This window comes from Bombina bombina, chromosome 1 (assembly GCF_027579735.1).
Source record: "Bombina bombina isolate aBomBom1 chromosome 1, aBomBom1.pri, whole genome shotgun sequence".
NCBI classification, from domain to species: domain Eukaryota; kingdom Metazoa; phylum Chordata; class Amphibia; order Anura; family Bombinatoridae; genus Bombina; species Bombina bombina.
Window position 1 is genome coordinate 1,363,013,929 of NC_069499.1, and position 21,229 is coordinate 1,363,035,157.

A 21,229-nucleotide genomic window follows, 5' to 3' on the forward strand; every position below is an offset into this window, starting at 1 on the left:
TAATTCTTGTAATCTTTTTTTATTTTTTGTAATTTAGTGTTTGTTTGTTTTTGTAATTTAGTGTTTGATTTTTTTTGTAATTTAGTTTAGTTGATTTAATTGTAGATAATTGTAGATAGTTTATTTAATTAATTTATTGATAGTGTAGTGTTAGGTTTAATTGTAACTTAGGTTAGGATTTATTTTACAGGTAATTTTGTAATTATTTTAACTAGGTAACTATTAAATAGTTATTAACTATTTAATAGCTATTGTACCTGGTTAAAATAAATACAAAGTTGCCTGTAAAATAAATATTAATTCTAAAATAGCTACAATATAATTATTATTTATATTGTAGCTATATTAGGGTTTATTTTACAGGTAAGTATTTAGCTTTACATAGGATTAATTTATTTAATAAGAAATAATTTATTTTGTTAGATTTAAATTATATTTAACTTAGGGGGGTGTTAGGGTTAGACTTAGCTTTAGGGGTTAATACATTTATTATAGTAGCGGTGAGGTTCGGTCGGCAGATAGGGATAATGTAGGTTGCGGCAGTGTGCAGTCGGCAGATTAGGGGTTAAAAAAATTTAATAGAGTGACGGCGATGCGGGGGGGGGGGGGGGGGGCTCGGTTTAGGGGTACATAGGTAGTTTATGGATGTTAGTGTACTTTAGAGCACAGTAGTTAAGAGCGTTAGCCCAGAAAGCTCTTAACTCCTGGCTTTTTTCTGCGGCTGGAGTCTTGTCGTTAGATTTCTAACGCTCACTTCAGCCAAGACTCTAAATACCGGCGTTAGAAAGATCCCATTGAAAGATAGGATACGCAATTGACGTAAGGGGATCTGCGGTATGGAAAAGTCGCGGCTGGAAAGTGAGCGTTAGACCCTTACCTACAAGACTCTAAATACCAGCGGTAGGCCAAAACCAGCGTTAGGACCCCCTAACGCTGGTTTTAAAGGCTAATGCAGAACTCTAAATCTAGGCGATAGTTTGTTCCCTTTTCCTGTACTTTAACTCTGAAAATCTGGTTTTAAATTCCACTGAGTTTATATAAAGTAATGGGTGCCACCATGTTGGAACTTAGGTTGCCCCTTATCTCTTTCCCCTGCTGAAGACCATTACGGACAGATATGAAACTGGCAATAGAAGAGAATATCCAAACAATGCTATGTTTAACATAGGATAATAAAAAATGGGTGTCAACAGCTTTGTTTGTACAAACAGAGATAAATAGAAAACTAGTTCAAACCCGGCAGTGCCCATTACTTTATAAAAAGGAGAGTATTTTATAGAAACTAAACCTTTACACTTTATAGTCTCAATATTTAAACAACTACCATAATTGTAAAAGTATCTACATATTATTCTAATCTTTGCTTTGAATACATTATTATGTCTAGCATGGATTTACTGTTTAACATCCCTTTAAAGGATATGATACCCTTTTTTTAAATTGAGGCAAATCATAACATTTTTTAAAAGTTTCCAGTTATCAAATTTGCTTTGTTCCCATGGTATTCTTTGTTGAAGATTTATCTAGGTAGGTGTCTGGAGCACTGCATGGCAGGAAATAGTGCTGCCATCTAGTGGTCTTGCAAATGGATAACATTTTAGTAAAACTTCTGCCATATAGTGCTACTGAGCTGACATCCCTGCTTTTCAACAAAAGATACCAATAGAATAAAGAAAATGTGATAATAGAAGTAAATTAGAAAGTTTAAAACTGTATGCTCTTTTTGAATCATGAAAGAAAAATTATGTGATTCATGTCCCTTTAAGTTAGTATAATTTTTTGCATTTTTTATCATTTATAGACAGTTAGTGAGAAATGTGTAGCATGGTTAGCCTTGAAAACGCAGCATGGTGCATTTCTAGCTCTATAATTAAAAATTATCTGCAATTTTCAGTTACTTTGCATGAAAAGGAGGCAAAATAAATAATAAAAGTATATTGCAAAGCAGTTTTACTACACATAACTAAACATTTTATATTCAAATCTTAAGGTGTTTACTGTCCCTTTAACCCAAATAACACAGCATATATATCCCATGCTGCATGACAGAATATGTAAGTAAACAATACATTCTACATTTATGCAGTAAGAGCTGCCGTCTAACACACACCTCAGACACTCACACTTCTTGCCTCCCTTCTCTTAAAAGAAACACGGCCAAAGTTCTCTCTCAGACATTAGGTTTTGTAATTGCTCTTCCTCCTGTGACACAGTAGCACAGCCAGAGTCCCCCTACTTCTCCCTCAGAGCTGCTTTCCCCTCCCCTTATCCCTCCCACAGAGTATATCAGAGGAGAGGACATCAGAGTCTGATTAGAAAGGTGAGATCAGCAGCTGAAACAGGAGACAGCTACGATGGGTGAGATTTACATACACTTATAATACTCATTCTACTACCATGGGCTCCATTTATCCATAATTTTGTGAATTCTCCTTTCTGTTCTTCTATCAATGCTCTGCAGCTCTCCTTAGGAGAGGCACACATGTGCGCCCTTATTTATCATAAAAATGTTGTTTTTCTCCTTAGGAGAGCTGAGGAGAACTAATGATAATTTTCTCCAGTCTGATTAGTATCTTCTCCTTATTTATCACCAAAAATAAGCAACTATTCTCCCTGTCAATCATATATAAACTAATAGAAATATCTTTACAGCCTTTCTAGTAGATTTGTAAATGCCCCTCTTCAGCAAACTGTCAAGTAAGAAAATAGATCTACATTTTCATGTGCTTCAATTTTAGTGCTTCTTTTAGATCTTATTTTTATGCTCCAATAGATAAAATTTTGGTGCTCCATTATATATTTTTATCACGCCAACATTATTATTGCGCTTTGTTATAGATAATTTTTGCACTCTCTTTTTTTTGTGTAACTGCTTCTACACTGGTAGAGAATAGATTTCTAATACTGTTCTCCACAGTAGTTATGGAGAACTTTAATGAAGCAACTTGTAGGAGAACTTTCAGTCCTCCACAGGAGAATATAAATGATACATTTGTAAGTAGGAGAATTAATGAGAACTATATGAAATACGATTAAAAGGATCTAATGTAAACCTTTTTTTGGAGAACATGTTCTCCAAGGAGAGTGAGAACAGAGAAGCAGAATTTTACAGTCAAACTGAATTTTTGAATGATATGTAACCCCTTCCTTATCTATCTTTGGTGAGAATGATACAGGTTGGACAGTCACCTTTGACGCTGTGGCTTCACAGGAATGACCTAAGTCTCCGCTGGAGTAGGGAGTCTGGGACATTTTGATTAATGTAACATACAGTGCCTCCACTCAGTGATAACAATTCTCAGGGAACCCACAACACTGAGACAATGAGTTCCCCACAACATGCAATAATAAACAGAAGCAGATAATAAAGTAACAGAATATATTTAAATGCAAATAGAACAACATATAAATAACATAACAGTCCCACACTTTGCAGGGTACCCTTTTTCCCAAAATACACTGCTAAGTAAAGTCCCTTGTGGTGGTGCACGTTGGGGCCCTTAGTAAGTTTCAGATATCTGTTTAGTGTGAGGGATAACTGTAACTGTTCCACTACCTGCATCCTCCTGTAGAATGTTCTAGAAAAGGTCTGGCTGCTTTCTCTGCTGCTTGCTTTTCCACTTAAGTGCTGACAGTCTGAAATGACAGTTCACTCTAGTCCTACTGTAGCTGCTTCTTACTGTGACATCAGGCTGAGTGTTCACAGCATGCAGGGTCCTGGATGCTTTATTTCCACTTAAGTGCTGACAGTCTGAAATGACAGCTCACTCTAGTCCCAATGCAGCTGCTTCTTACTGTGACATTAGGCTTAGTGTTCACAGCATGCCGGGTCCTGGATGCAGCCTTTATCATCCCAGGCAGAATCACACACACATCTTTCAGCAGCCCTGAACAGCTCTGACTAAACTCTCCTCACAGGAAATCTCTGAAAAACTGCCAGCCTCTGATTGGCTCTTACTACCATGTGATGCAGGGTTGAGCAAAGGGCAAAGTGCAAAGTTCAGTTAATCCTTGCAGCAAAATGACAAAGGGCTACATTCTCCCCCCTGTAAAATTCCTGCCTTCCACTTGCAGGGTAGATACATTAAATAATTAAACATCACTCTGGCACAAGTAACAAACTAATCTAATACAGCTGTGTTCCTGTACCTAACAATGTATTCAAGGTTTCAAGGGTATGTAATACTTGTATGACCTTGGAGTGGGACTCTTGCCAGTATGTGGGTTCCCCTACTCGGTCATAAGTGAATAATCTTGGTGGACGCCTATGTCTTTGACTTCCTCTTGAGTCTCTTTGTGGCAACTGTTGAATTTCTCCAGAAGTAGATCTTCTCACTGCTCTGTTTGGAAAAGGTGCTATAGCTTGAGGCCTAGGTCTCCCCATAGAATATGTATCTGTGTCAGTAGATCTAGGGATGAAGTTGGGGCTTTCAGGATTAAGATCTGACTGAGGAGAAGCAACAGGAGGGTCAGAAGCTTCTGGCTGAGCATCAGGAGGTGTCCACCACTCTTGATCTAAACCTGCATTGTCATGGTTTCCTTCACTAGAATTATCTGCTTCCTTCACTTCTGGTTAACCAACAGGTAACAGATGATTTGGATGCCATGCCTTAATTCGGCCTTCAGGCCCTTTTATTTTGTATATAGGAAGTCCTAGAAGCTTGGAAACCACTTCAAAAAGGGTGCCTTTCCACCGGTCAGCGAGTTTGTGTTTTCCGATAATACCTAGGTTTTTAAGGAATACCTTATCTCCTGGCTGAATTTCACTATGCCTGACTTTAGCGTCATAACGTCTTTTGTTATTTTCGTTAATCCGGGAACTAGCCTTCTCTGCCAGGTCCTAGGCTCTTTGTAGACTCTGTTTCAAGTTGCAAACATACTGGTAATGTGGGACAGGGGCCATTCCATTAGAAGAGACATCAAACTGAAGATCTATTGGAAGCCTTGCTTCTCGACCAAAAAGCAAGTAATAAGGAGAATATCCTGTAGATTCATGTCTTGTACAATTGTATGCGTGAACCATGGCTTCAACATGCCTACTCCAGGTTCTTTTCTCTGTATCGTTAAGGGTCCCTAACATGTCCAACACTGTACGGTTGAACCTTCCAGGAAGAGCATCCCCTTCAGGATGGTAAAGTAGTTCTGGACTTTTCAATGTTTAGCAGTTTCAAAAGTTCTTTTATGAGTTGGCTTTCAAAGTCACGACCCTGATCAGAATGAATTCGGCTAGGTAACCCGTAGTGAATGAAAAACTTCTGCCATAGCACTTTGGCAACTGTGGTGGCTTTCTGGTCTTTAGTAGGGTAAGCTTGAGCATACCTGGTGAAATGATCAGTCACTACCAGTAAATTTCCTACTCCTGCTGAATCAGTCACAATACACAGAAAATCCATACAGACTAGATCCATGGGGCCAGAGCTCTTTAGGTGGCCCATTGGCACAGCTTGGATAGGTAGAGTTTTCCTCTGAATACACCTTCGGCAATTATGACAATGCCTCTCCACAGACTCTCTCATTTTTGGCCAGAAGAAACGATCTTGCACCAATCCAAAAGTTTTGTCCACCCCCAGGTGTCCATGTTGGTCATGCAGGGATCTTAGTACCATTCCTCTATACTTTTCTGGTAATACCAACTGTCATCATCCTGGGTGATCATGATATTGAATGAGCCTATAGAGAAGTCCCTACTCAATACGGAAATGGCTCCATTCTCTCTTGAATAGTTGTTGCAACTCAGCAGGTAAACAGTTCAAGTATTTTTGGCACCCATTCTTAACAGCTTTTAATAATGCGCCCACTGTTGGGTCTTGAGCTTGAGTTTGTTTTTTATCCTCATTACTGATGCTTGTCCACTGGGGCAGGTTAACTGGGTAACACATAGCCTCTGGAACTACCTCAGCACTACAACTGAGTGAGTCGATGCATCTCAATTCAGAAAAGTTAACCCATCCATCTTCAGTGATAGAGGTCTGACACAATGCCCTTACTCCAGGGCCAGGAATTTCAATCCAATCTTCTTTATCTGTCTCTGGAGGAAGTCCAGGTCTCCGAGATAAAGCATCAGCTCCCACATTAGTAGATCCAGGCTTGTATTTCAATGAGAAGCTATAGTTGGACAAAGCTGCAAGCCAGCGATGTCCAGTGGCATCTAGTTTAGCTCTGGTCAAGATATAGGTGAGGGGATTGTTGTCGGTCCTCACCTCAAATTCTGCACCATACAGGTAATCATGTAGTTTATCTACAATAGCCCACTTCAATGCCAGAAATTCTAGTTTTTTGCACTGGGTAATTCTTTTCAGCTTTAGACAAGCTCCGACTAATGTAGGCAACAGGCCTCAGCCCCTCAGGATGTGCCTGGTGGAGAATGCCTCCAAGCCCTTCCATGCTGGCATCTACATGAAGCACAAATGGTTTCTCAAGATCTGCATATGCCAGTACAGGAGCTTCAGTCATCTTACTTTTAAGTAGCTGAAAAGCCTCTTCACAGGAATTAGTCCACTTATCTCCTATGGGTTTCTTGGAATGCAGGCTCTTCTGCTTGGCATTCTCTCCAGGCTCCAATTTCAGAAGATTGTGAAGACTTATGGCTATCTTGGAATAACCTTCTACAAAACGACGGTAGTAACCGCAGAACCCCAAGAATGAACGTAGCTCTTCAATATTCTTTGGTGTTGGCCAATTTACCACTGCTTCTATTTTTGCTGGGTCTGTGGCCACACCTTCTGCAGAAACTATATGTCCAACATAAGTCACTGAGCTTCTTGCAAATTTGCATTTGTCAACTGATAACTTCAGACCTTCAGCCTGCAATCGATCTAACACCCTCAGCAACCGATTTTCATGTTCTTCAGGGGTTCTTCCAAAAATTATTATATCATCAGATAAACAAGGCACTCTCTTGGGCTAAGGTCCCCAAGGGTCTTTTCCATTAATCTCTGGAAAGTTGCTGGGGCCCCGGTAATCCCTTGTGGCATACGGGTAAACTGGTAAAAACCCAAAAGGCAGATGTATGATGTTTTCTCTTGGTCTTCTTTTTTCATGGGAACTTGATAATATCCAGAGTGGAGATCCAATACACTAAACCATTTGCTACCAGATAGAGCATTCAGTAGATCTTCTATTCGGGGTAGTGTATACTGGTCAGGAATTGTTTGTTTATTTAAAGTTTGATCGTCTATACACAATCGCACAGAGCCATTCTTTTTCCTCACCACTACAATGGGAGAAGCATAGGGACTTCTAGATTCTTTGATAATGCCAGTATCTTCCATTTCTTGCAAGATGTTTCTCACATCCTCCACATTGCGTGATGCTATACATCGAGACCTCTCATGAAAGGGAGCAGAGTCCGTCAATCTTATGGTATGTTGTGCACTCCTGTAACACCCTACATCCATGTCTTTAGTTTAGAAGACTCCTCTTCTGGTTTTTAGAGCTTTAAGCAATCTCTCTTTCCATTCAAATGGTAAACCTGAGTCTTCAAAATCAAACTCCAATTCTCCTGAGGAGTTGACTGCTGGTTCTATGGGAAGGGCAGAAATTGGTGTTATTTCCTCTAAGAGGTGAAGGATTCCCAATTCTTGACAATGATCAATATGGACATCTCTTGGGGACAGATTACAGACAGTTACTGCAAAAATGCCTGTTGTGCCTTTCTGCCAATCCTTGACTTCAGGCATAATCATCCAGCCCTTTCGAATGTCCTCTTCAGGAATAGATTCTACACAATAGATCTGTGCACAATTAATCATACCCTCCTGTAAGGTGGGTACAGCTTTAACAGATTTCATTTCTCCAGGTCGTAAAGTCAAAGGCTGGGGGCCCCAGTAATGGAACTGCCCAGTCAGTGATTCTTGAGCTAATTTGTGATATTCGTGTCTTAGGGCAGGTTCCAATTCAGCCAACTGATTAATGGTTACATTTCCTACCTCATGCAAGTAGGATCTAAACAAGTTTTGAACCATACTAGTGTTGGTTCCCAGGAGAATGGAGAAACTTGATTGTTTAGGGGTAGGGCACATCAGAGCCTCCACATCCATGGAGCAAGTCTTTCCAGTGTTCAGTTGTGGGATGACAATCTGCACTATGACTACTCCTTCTACTGTACAGGCTTGTGAACCTAGCCCCCATAAACTGACATCTTTAGCTGTGGCAATAGGTAAGTGACGTAGGTGAGCATCATAAAATGATCTGAAGATAATGGTCACCTGGGATCCAGTGTCTAGCAATGCAGAAGCTGGGATGCCCTCAACCATAAGTGATACCAATGGCTTGGGTCCAACTCTGATACTTGCAGCTGTTTCCAGGCTCTTAATGTGACACTTCTTCCAATGAGTCCACTTTTTTTTCTAGAAACTTTTCTTTTGGGTAAGGTATCTGTGACAAAGGTTTCAACCTGAAGAACATCTTCTTTATGTGTACAATGGGATGCTATATGCCCAAGTCCATTACATCTAAAACACCTGAGAGGTTTGTCATGTTTATTATCCTGGGTAGTTGAATTGATTGATTCACAATTTCTGGGTTGAGGTTCTTTTTTTCTCTTTTGTACTTTTGATTTTCTGGGAACTGTCCTGAGCAGAGGATTTCTCAGGAGCTCTTATCCGTGAATGAGTAAGATGAGTCTTCTCTATAGTCCTTACTTCCTTCATTTCTTCAGCAAAAGATAGAACCTTTTTAATACATAAAAGATTCTCCAAGGTGGCTGCACAGGAGTCTCCAGGTAGTGTTCCTCTAAGGAGCTGTTTGCACCGGTATTTGTCAATTTCAGATGCGGGAATGATCCCTTTCTCCACTAATGTTCCTACTATGAGTTCTACTCTCACAACATAGGCAGACAGTTTTTCACCTTTTACTTGAATTGTATTTGCATATCGTTCTCTCAACTCAAACTCATCTTCTTCCTCTGCATATGCAGTCATTATAATTTGAAGGAGCTCTGATGCAGAAGCTTGAGGATGGATAATTTGATGGTGTCTTACCAGGTCTAAGGCCGGACCTTTTAAACCTTCTATGAGCCTTTGTCATTTCACATCCTCAGAACAAGCCCATTCTCTAAGAAGCTGCAAAGTAGTGTCTCTCCAGGATTTGAAGCAGGAGTAGGGTCAATCCCAGAGAAAATCTTCAATCTCTTGTAATTGTGAATGTGTTGAGCTTGGGTCAGTTCCACTGCTAATTGTTTAAGTACATTTGTTATGGGAGAAGAAATCTCTTGCTTAGGAGAATCATTCTTTAGTCTCCTTTCACTTACTATAGAACTGCCTTCAGAATCATTTACATTTAAATCATCTTCAGACTCACTGTCACTATTTTGAAATATCAGGTCAGAATCATCACCCTCCTCGTGGTCAGAATCTCCTTCTGGGTATACTATCAGGCACCCTTTAGGGTCTGCTCCAGGTATAGGGATTCTAGTTGTTCCTTTTTCTGGATTTATATCCTGATCCCCCTAAACAAGGGTCACACCATGAGTTCCTGTTTTCTTAGCCTGAACTATGGCAGGGTTTTCCAACCCAGGGATCAGTTTTAGGGCATCTATAAACTTCCTCCAGATGAGTCAAATAGGAGTTTGCACAGCCACAACCTTCTGGGGAGGAATACTCATTATTCTAGCCCACTCTCTAACATCTCTGGGTGATGGAACAGGGGTCTTGCTTAAACACTTCTTACTGTCCCAGTTCATCTCAGCAGTGCCTCCATCTGTAACCCCTTCCTTATCTATCTTTGGTGAGAATGATACAGGTTGGACGGTCACCTTTGACGCTGTGGCTTCACAGGAATGACCTAAGTCTCTGCTGGAGTAGGGAGTCTGGGACATCTTGATTAATGTAACATACAGTGCCTCCATTCAGTGATAACAATTCTCAGGGAACCCACAACACTGAGACAATGAGTTCCCCACAACATGCAATAATAAACAGAAGCAGATTATAAAGTAACACAGAATATATTTAAATGCAAATAGAACAACATATAAATAACATAACAGTCCCAAACTTTGCAGGGTACCCTTTTTCCCAAAATACACTGCTAAGTAAAGTCACTTGTGGTGGTGCACGTTGGGGCCCTTAGTAAGTTTCAGATATATGTTTAGTGTGAGGGATAACTGTAACTGTTCCACAACCTGAATCCTCCTGTAGAATGTTCTAGAAAAGGTCTGGCTGCTTTCTCTGCTGCTTGCTTTTCCACTTAAGTGCTGACAGTCTGAAATGACAGTTCACTCTAGTCCTACTGTAGCTGCTTCTTACTGTGACATCAGGCTGAGTGTTCACAGCATGCAGGGTCCTGGATGCTTTATTTCCACTTAAGTGCTGACAGTCTGGAATGACAGCTCACTCTAGTCCCAATGCAGCTGCTTCTTACTGTGACATCAGGCTGAGTGTTCACAGCATGCAGGGTCCTGGATGCAGCCTTTATCATCCCAGGCAGAATTACACACACATCTTTCAGCAGCCCTGAACAGCTCTGACTAAACTCTCCTCACAGGAAGTCTCTGAAAAACTGCCAGCCTCTGATTGGCTCTCACTACCATGTGATGCAGGGTTGAGCAAAGGGCAAAGTGCAAAGTGCAGTTAATCCCTGCAGCAAAATGACAAAGGGCTACAATAAATAGGGGAATTATTTCTCATGAGAGCTTTTCGGAAAAAATATAGGAGAATATGAATGATAACTGGAGCCCCATGTCACCTGCTTGACCATACCACCTGTTTACACTAAACCTGCACACACACGTTATTGTTATACTCACATTGCTTTTGTGCTCAAGAAGTCTTAACTTATGTTTCAGTTGTCTGCTCTCACTTTTTATATTGTATCTCATCCTGCACTCACACTGCCTCACTTGCACATTGCTGATATTGCTCCCTACAGTCACACAGACTTCACTTACACTGTACCCCACAACCTGCATTCACTCTGTACCCCACTACATACACACAACCTGCACTCACAAGGTGCCCCACAACATACACACAACCTGTACTCACACTGTACCCCACTACCTACACACAACCTGTACTCACACTGTACCACACATCATACACACAACAACCTGCACTCACTTTATGCCCCACTACATACGTACAAAATGCACTCCCACTGTACCCCACTACCTACACACAACCTGCACTCATACTGCACCCCATTACCTACACACAACCTGTACTCACACTGTACCCCACTACCTACACACAACCTGCACTCATGCTGCACCCCACTACCTACACACAACCTGTACTCAAACTGTACCCCACTACCTACACACAACCTGCACTCACACTGTACCCTACTACATACACAACATACACACAACCTGCGCTCATACTGTACCCCACAACATACACACAACCTGCACTCACACTGTACCCCACTACATACACACTACCTGTAAACATACTGTACCCCACTACATACACACAACCTTTACTCACACTGTACCCCACTACCTATACACAACCTGCACTTACACTGTACCCCACTACATACACACAACAACCTGCACTCATACTGTACCCCACTACATACACACAACCTTCACTCACACAACCTTCACTCAAACTGTACCCCACTACCTACACACAACCTGCACTTACACTGTAACCTACTACATTCACACACTGCACTCCACTACGTACACACAACCTGCACTCACTCTATACCCCACTACATACAAACAACCTGCATTCACACTGTACCACTCTAAATTCATACAACAACCTTCACTTACACTGTACCCCACTACACTACATGCCTCACTTGTACATTACTGTTATTGCTCACTGCAGTCACACAGACTGCACTTACACTGTACCTCACTACATACACATAACAACAAGCTACATCCACACTGTTCCCCACTAAATACACACAACAACCTGTGCTCACACTGTACCCTACTACATACACACAACCTGTACTCAAACTGTACCCCACTACATTCACACAACCTGCACTCACACTTTACCCCACTGCATTCACAAAACCTGGACTCAAACTGTACCACACTACATCCATACAACCTATGCTCACACAATACCCTATTACATTCACACAGCCTGCACTCACACTGTACCCCACTACATTCACACAACCTGTGCTCACACGATACCCCTTACATTCACACAACCTGTACTCACACCATAGCCCACTACATTCACACAACTTACACTCACATTGTACCACACTACATTCACACAACCTGCACTCACACTGTACCCCTCTACTTTAACACAAACCTGCACTCACACTGCACACCTCTACTTTAACACAACCTTCACTCACACTGTATTCCAATATTCACACAACATGCGCTCATACTGCACCCCACTAAATTTATACAACCTGCACTCAAGCTGTACCAACCTACATTTACACAGCCTGCATTTACACTACCCCACAACATTCACACTAATCCCAAACACAGAGTGTGCTCACACTGTACCCCCCAAATTCACACAATCTGCACCCACAATGTACCCATGTACATTCACACAGCTTACACAAACACTGTAGCCGGCCTACATTCATACCACTTACACTAACACTCTATCCTGGCTACATTCACACAACCTGCACTCATATTGTACCCTGCCTATATATTAACACAGCCTGCCCTCACACTGTACCCCAAACACAGCCAGCACTTACCCTGTATCCTACCAACATTCATACAGCCTCTGCACTTACACTGTACCCCACTTCAATCACACATCATGCATTCACACTTCTATTTTACATTGACCTCTTACTAAGCTTGCACTACATTATTTATTATATCTTCTGTGCTTAAATGGACAGTATACACTCATTTTCATATAACTACATGTAATAGACACTACTATCAAGAATAAGATCCACAGATACTGATATAAAAATCCAGTATAAAACTGTTTAAAAACTTACTTAGAAGCTAACAGTTTGGCTCTGTTGAAAAGGTAGTTGGAAAGCCCACAGAGGGAAATAAGACACTCCCCCTCCCCCTTCTTTTGAATATGAAAAGACCCTTTACACAAACAGGAGCAAGCTGGAGAAGGTAGCTGATGGTATTCTCATAAAACTTTGGGGCTTGGTTAGGAGTCTGGGGCGCAATCAGATATACGGCGTACTTTTCGGCGCAAGCGAGGTAACCCGCGCCTCCCGTAGTTTCACCTCCCACATCGGGGTATTACATATATGGTGCCGGCAGTTGCTAAAGTGCCGTAAGTCGGACAAACTAGCGATGTCCAGAAATAAGTGTAAGTACTTTAGCAACTTCTGTCGCCTACAAAAACTTACTAAACTTTTAAATCTCCCTTATCTGTCTAACATGCCTCCCAAAAATAGCCCGACACGTATACCCCTCTATCCGCAATCCCCCCTCTCACTCCTAACAATAAATGTATTAACCCCTAGACCGACAACCCCCCAACGCAATAAGCCTAATTATTAACCCCTAAACCGCCGCTCCCGGACCCCACCGCCACCTATATTAAATGTATTACCCCCTAATCTGACCCACCTACACCACCGCCACCTATATTAAATATATTACCCCTTAATCTGATCCCCCTACACCGCCGCCACCTATATTAAATATATTACCCCCTAATCTGACCCCCCTACACCGCCGCCACCTACATAAAATATATTAACCCCTAATCTGATCCCCCTACACCGCCGCCACCTACATAAAATATTAACCCCTAATCTGACCCCCCTACACCGCCACCACCTATATTAAATGTATTACCCACTAAACCTAAGTCTAACCCTAACACCCCCTAACTTAATTATTATTTAAATAAATCTAAATAATATTAATATTATTAACTAAATTATTCCTATTTAAAACTAAATACTTACCTATAAAATAAACCCTAAGATAACTACAATATAATTAATAATTACATTGTAGCTATTTTAGGGTTTATATTTATTTTACAGATAACTTTGTATTTATTTTAACTAGGTACAATAGCTATTAAATAGTTAATAACTATTTAATAGCTACCTCGTTAAAATAATTACAAAATTACCTGTAAAATAAATCCTAACCTAAGTTACAATTAAACCTAACACTACACTATCAATAAATTAAATAAACTACAATTATCTAAACTAAAATACAATTAAGTAAACCAAAAAAAAAAACACTAAACAAAAAAATAAAAAAGATGATAACAAGAATTTTAAGCTAATTACACCTAATCTAAGCCCCCTAATAAAATAACAAAGCCCCCCAAAATAATAAAATTTCCCTACCCTAAACTAAATTACAAAAGTAAGCAGCTCTATTACCAGCCCTTAAAAGGGCCTTTTGCGGGGCATTGCCCCAAAGTAATCAGCTCTTTTACCTGTAAAAAAAAGAACAATCCCCCCCCATTACAACCCACCACCCACACACCCCTACTCTAAAACCCACCCAATCTCCCCTTAAAAAAACCTAAGTCTAACCCCCAAGTGGTCCTTACCTGTCCTGAAGACCGGCGGAGAAGGTCCTGTTCCAGGCAGTGAAGTCTTCTTCCAAGCAGCGAGTGTTTGAGTGTATAATGTCCCTTTAATCAGCCAGCATTTAGATTACTTTCATGTCTCAGCTGTAATGGTACTGGCACCAGAACTACCCATACCCTTGTGCTTGCAATGTGTTCATCTGACCTGTATTAGTAAATTCAGAATTTACCATGTTCCAGTGAATTGCATTGTTTTCTTGTCTACACCATTGTCTCACTTGATACTCATGCAGGATATGATGAATGTATACCCAGGGAATAGTCAGGTCATCTAATGAGAATGTTACACAAAATGAATTTAAGAAATACAGAATTGTACATAATTGTCAATTAGACTTAGTTCACAGTGTTTTCATTTTAAAAATACATGAAAGTTTTTCCAAAAGAAATTATTGGGAAACACTCATATGAGTCTGCCAGTACTTAAAGGGACATACTAATTGTGACATTGCATTTTAGAACATGTCATTTTTGCATTATTGATCCTAGCTAACCATGTGTTCAACCGCCTTAAAGGGTTTATCTCATAGGTAAAATCCTTCTAAGGAAATGCAAGCATTGAAGTTCCTACACAGGACATTGCCAGTGATGTGTGACTGAGCAATTGCTGTTCCTGATTGGCTAACCAGCGTTATTCTGCTCAGGGTTTAAGCACAATAGTAATCTAGGGTCAGATGTGCATTTTATTATATGCATGGATTGATTTCTCTGAAACAAAACAAAATTAACCCATTCCCTAAAACAAGTCAAGATATTGTAATATGCCTTTTATATTTATATATTTTATTCTTTTGGTATATATATATATATATATATATATATATATATATATATATATATATGTTTAATGATATATAAACAGCGCTGTCTACATCATATACAAATTCAGAAATCACAATGTATAGATAAAATGCTTTCTTTTATTGAAAAATAACGTTAAAAAATATTTCTAACAAACATATCTGATGAATACGAATCAACAAAAATGTTTGTTAAAACATTGTTATCACATAGGTGTGTCAATTAAATGGTTGTATTCCACCCTAACACATCTCATAACAAACGCCTAATGGCGTATTTAGAACACTGTAGCAGAGTTTAAAATGCTAGGTATAAACGATGCCTATCGATCCCCGCAAAACCACAATGTGTTGATTCACAGGATAAACATACGTTGTTTGAACACACAGAATAAAACATATAAATAAAAAAACAATAGTAATCTGTTCAAATATAGAGCAAAAAAAGCTGTGAACACTTGCCTGGCCAGACTTGTGTATACGTTACCACTACGCATTTCAGGCTCACGCCCCTTCCTCAGGTCACCTATTCTGTGTGTTCAAACAACGTATGTTTATCCTGTGAATCAACACATTGTGGTTTTGCGGGGATCGATAGGCATCGTTTATACCTAGCATTTTAAACTTTGCTACACTGTTTTAAATACGCCATTAGGCGTACCTGCAAAAAAGCAGCGTTCAGCTCCTAACGCAGCCCCATTGTTTCCTATGTGGAAACACTCTCTAAGTCTACACCTAACACCCTAACATGAACCCCGAGTCTAAACACCCCTAACCTTACACTTATTAACCCCTAATCTGCCGACCGGACAGCGCTGCCACCTACATTATCCCTATGAACCCCTAATCTGCTGTCCCTAACTTCGCTGAACCCTACATTATATTTATTAACCCCTAATCTGCCCCCCCAATGCCCAATCAGAAGATAGAATATGCCGCTTTGAAGAAGACATCGCCCGGATGGAAGACCTCTTCTTTGCCGCTTGGATCAAGACTTCTACTGGATGGAGGACCACATCGCCCGGATTGGATGAAGATTTCGGCTCTGCTGAGTGAAGGCGACTCAAGGTAGGGAGATCTACAGGGGGTTAGTGATAGGTTTTTTTTAAGGGGGGTTTGGGTGGGTTAGAATAGGGGTATGTGGGTGGTGGGTTGTAATGTTGGGGGGGTTTGTATTTTCTTTTTACAGGTAAAAGAGCTGGTTACTTTGGGGCAATGCCCCGTAAAAAGCCCTTTTAAGGGCTGGTAATAGAGCTGATTACTTTTGTAATTTAGAATAGGGTAGGGAATTTTTTTTATTTTGGGGGGCTTTTTTATTTTATTAGGGGGCTTAGATAAGGTGTAATATTTTTTTATTTTTTGTAATTTAGTGTTTTTTTTTTTTTTTGTATTATAGATTGGTTTATTTAATTGTGTTTTATTTTAGCTAATTGTAGGTAATTTATTTAATTAATTTAATGATAGTGTAGTGTTAGGTGTATTTGTAACTTAGGTTAGGATTTATTTTACAGGTAATTTTTTTAACTAGGTAGCTATTAAATAGTTATTAACTATTTAATAGTTATTGTACCTAGTTAAAATAAATACAAAGTTGCCTGTAAAATAAATATAAATCCTAAAATAAATACAATGTAATTATTAGTTATATTGTAGCTACATTAGGGTTTATTTTCTAGGTAAGTATTAAGTTTTAAATAGGATTAATTTATTTAATAATAGGAATATTATTTCGTTTAATTTAAATTATATTTATGTTAGGGGGTGTTAGGGTAACTTTATTATAGTAGCGGTGACGTTGCAGGCGGGAGATTAAGGGTTAATAATTGTAGGTAGGTGGTGGCGATGTTAGGGAGGGCAGATTAGGGGTTAATAATATTTATTATAGTGTTTGCGAGGTGGGAGTGCGGCGGTTTAGGGGTTAATACATTTATTATAGTGGCGGCAAGATCCGGTCGGCAGATTATGGTTTAACCCCTTAATGACCACAATGTACCCTGTATGTCAATGGTCGTTAAGGGTTTTATCAGGACATAATAGCACAAGCAAGAACACGCTATTAATTCCCTCCCTCCAGCAGGCTTTGTGCAATAGAGCAGTCTCAATGCTGGTGGCAAGACCACGCTATAAAGCAATCAAGTCCCAAAAAAAGGCCAGCGACATACAGGGTACGTCGCTGGTCCTTAAGGGGTTAATACTTGTAGTTAGGTAGCGGCGACGTTGGGGGGGGCAGATTAGGGGTTAATAAATATAATATAGGTGTTGGCGATGTTAGGGGCAGCAGATTAGGGGTTCATAGGTATAATGAAGGTGGCGGCGGTGTCCGGTCGGCAGATTAGGGGTTAAAAAATGTTATTACAGTGGCGGCGATGTGGGGGGGCCTCGGTTTAGGGGTACATTGGTAGTTTATGGGTGATATTCTGGCTTAGCCCATAAAGCTCTTAACTATTTACTTTTTTTGTCGGTAGGAGTCTTGTCGGCAGAGGGTCTACCGCTCACTTCTTCCAAGACTCCAAATACCGGCGTTAGGCAGATCCCATAGAAAAGATAGGATATGCAATTGGCGTAAGGGGATCTGCGGTAGCCTGGAGTTGCGGTAAGGAAGTGAGCGTTCAACCCTTTCCTGCCTGACTCTAAATACCAGCGGGCGGCCAAAAGTAGCATTAGGACCCCTTAAAGCTGCTTTTGACAGCTAATGCCAAACTCTAAATCTAGCCGTAAGTATATATATAGAAGCGACTTGCATACATGTAACAGATTGCAACTAAGTAAGCAATTCTTTTAGTGTGTGGCGCTCTCCGTTTTAACCTAAAAAGAATATATGTATACACACACATATATATATCAATTTGTGGTGTCATCTTTTATATAAAAAATCATGATGGGATAGTACATTTACAATAATGCTTATTAAATAACAGCACTTGAACATATTTAATAATTATTACGTTAAAAAAAAATTAAAATTTTCTTCTTAAAACGGGGAGAGTCCACAGCTGCATTCATTTTTACTTTTGGGAAATACAGAACCTGGCCACCAGGAGGAGGCAAAGACACCCCATCCAAATGCTTAAATTTCTTCCCCACTTCCCCACTCCCCTCATCCCCCAGTCATTCTTTGCCTTTCGTCACAAGAGGTTGGCAGAGAAGTGTTGGAAGATTATGGAGTAGTCTCTTATGGAAGGTAGTACTCGTCGAGATTGGACAGTTTTTTTAAGTAGTCCTGTCAGCCTCTCAGTGAGAGCATGGATGAAAGTTAGAGTCCGGAGATGCAGGGATAGTCTTTCTGCAAAACCATCCCGGCTCATATTAACAGCTCAATAAGCAATCAGCATTGACTAGTTTCGCTGCCTGCTTTTCTTCACTCAAGTCCATGTCAGAAGTGACGCTACTATCTGTCAAACTTGAAGGACCGTGTTACTGTTCCACCGCATAGATTATGGTAAGATCTTTTATTTTCCTTTCTCTGTGGGAATATAATGTAATGATAGAACACAGGGTTTCAGTGGGACTCCTTTATCTTTATGGAATCTAGGGTTAATATCTCCTGAGGCGGGTTATTGAACAGTGGGGGACTTTAATCATGTTTGTTATGTGATTTTACGCAATTCTTGAAGTGACTGGCGCGCTTTTCCTTGGCCTGTGGGTTGCACTTTGTGACCGAGAGTGGTCACGTTTTCGTACTCCATTTCCATATTCTAACCGAGTGTCGGTGGAGAGGGTCTGTCCTGTACTTGTCTGGGTCATAGGAGGGGGTGAGTGCCCCAGCCATTGGGGGTGTGAGGTGCCAGTTGCTTTTGTCCAAATTTGCCCGGTCAAGTTATGGAGGGTTCTGATTTTTCTGAGGAGGATTTCTCGGATTCTGTTCCCTGCTTAGATTGCTAGGAGGCCCGGGTAATCCAGCCAAATCATTTAACCTCCGTATGCCGTAATAGAGTGCTCTTCTCTCCGTCTGGGAGTCATCCGCCTCTGAAGATTCTGTGTCCCATGAGGTCAGTGGCGGCTCGTTGGTAATTTAAATGGGGGTTCACAATATATAAATTGTGAAAACTAAATGTACATTTATGACGTAACTTTCAGGTCAAAATACATTTCCGATTATTTTTTCCCATTAATCGGATAAAAAATATACCATTTAAAAAAATGTAATGAACAAACCCAGTATTGCAAACAAACTGCAGAATAAAAAAAACTTTTTACATTACACAACTGTACACAATACTTTACAATGTATGGCAGAGTCTATTGTCATTTACAGGTAGCCTGATACAATGTACGCATGCTATAACTAAGACACTTAGGGGTAGATTTAACAAAGACCGCTGCTCCATAATTGGTCTGTCTGCTCTGAGGCTGCAAACTGCTGGTGCAATGATGTTTTGAAAAAAATGATCGGAACAGCCAATAGAATGTGAGCTCAATCTGATTGGCTGATTGGATCAGCCAATCGGATTGAACTTGATTCTGATTGGCTGATTCCATCAGCCAATCAGAATATTCCTACCTTAATTCCGATTGGCTGATAGAATCCTATCAGCCAATCGGAATTCGAGGGACGCCATCTTGGATGACGTCCCTTAAAGGAACCGTCATTCTTCAGTTGGACGTCGCCGGAAGAAGATGGGTCCGCGGTGGAGGTCTTCAGGATGGAGCCGGTCGTCATCGGATGAAGATAGAAGATGCCGCTTGGATCAAGATGGTTGCCGGTCCGGATCGCCTCTTCTTCCCGGATAGGATGAAGACTTTGGAGCCTCTTCTGGACCTCTTCAGCCACCGGATGATGGATCACCAGCCCCCGCTTGGGTTGGATGAAGATTTTGGAGCCAGGACGGATCGGTGATACCTGGTGAGGTGAGGTGAAGACAAGGTAGGATGATCTTCAGGGGCTTAGTGTTAGGTTTATTTAAGGGGGGTTTGGGTTAGATTAGGGGTATGTGGGTGGTGGGTTGTAATGTTGGGGGGGGTATTGTATGTTTTTTTTTACAGGCAAAAGAGCTGAACTTCTTGGGGCATGCCCCGCAAAGGGCCCTGTTCAGGGCTGGTAAGGTAAAAGAGCTTTGAACTTTAGTAATTTAGAATAGAGTAGGGCATTTTTTATTTTGGGGGTCTTTGTTATTTTATTAGGGGGCTTAGAGTAGGTGTAATTAGTTTAAAATTGTTGTAATATTTTTCTTATGTTTGTAAATATTTTTTTATTTTTTGTAACTTAGTTCTTTTTTATTTTTTGTACTTTAGTTAGTTTATTTCATTTTAGTTATTTGTAGATATTGTATTTAATTAATGTATTGATAGTGTAGTGTTAGGTTTAATTGTAGGTAATTATAGGTATTTTATTCAATTAATTTAATGATAGTATAGTGTTAGGTTTAATTCTAACTTAGGTTAGGATTTATTTTACAGGTAATTTTGTAATTATTTTAACTAGGTAACTATTAAATAGTTCTTAACTATTTAATAGCTATTGTACATGGTTACAATAATTACAAAGTTGCCTGTAAAATAAATATTAATCCTAAAATAGCTACAATGTAATTATAATTTATATTGTAGCTATATTAGGATTTATTTTACAGGTAAGTATTTAGCTTTAAATAGGAATAATTTATTTAATAAGAGATAATTAATTTCGTTAGATGTAAATTATATTTAACTTAGGGGGGTGTTAGTGTTAGGGTTAGACTTAGCTTAAGGGGTTAATACATTTGTTAGAATAGCGGTGAGCTCCAGTCGGCAGATTAGGGGTTAATAATTGAAGTTAGGTGTCGGCGATGTTAGGGAGGGCAGATTAGGGGTTAATACTATTTATTATAGGGTTAGTGAGGCGGATTAGGGGTTAATAACTTTATTATAGTAGCGCTCAGGTCCGGTCGGCAGATTAGGGGTTAATAAGTGTAGGCAGGTGGAGGCGACGTTGTGGGGGGCAGATTAGGGGTTAATAAATATAAT

General features: G+C 40.1%; 1 protein-coding gene across 1 annotated transcript in view; it reads left to right on the forward strand.

Annotated features, from left to right (window-relative positions):
- The first annotated feature begins 2,334 nt into the window (after positions 1-2,334).
- Positions 2,335-21,229, forward strand: part of LOC128650146 (methanethiol oxidase-like) — a 169,632-nt gene continuing 150,737 nt past the window's right edge. The window contains exon 1 of the mRNA XM_053703868.1: positions 2,335-2,358. Within this exon, the coding sequence (XP_053559843.1) occupies positions 2,355-2,358 (4 nt within the window). The 5' untranslated portion in view covers positions 2,335-2,354. The remainder of the gene's footprint in view (positions 2,359-21,229) is intronic.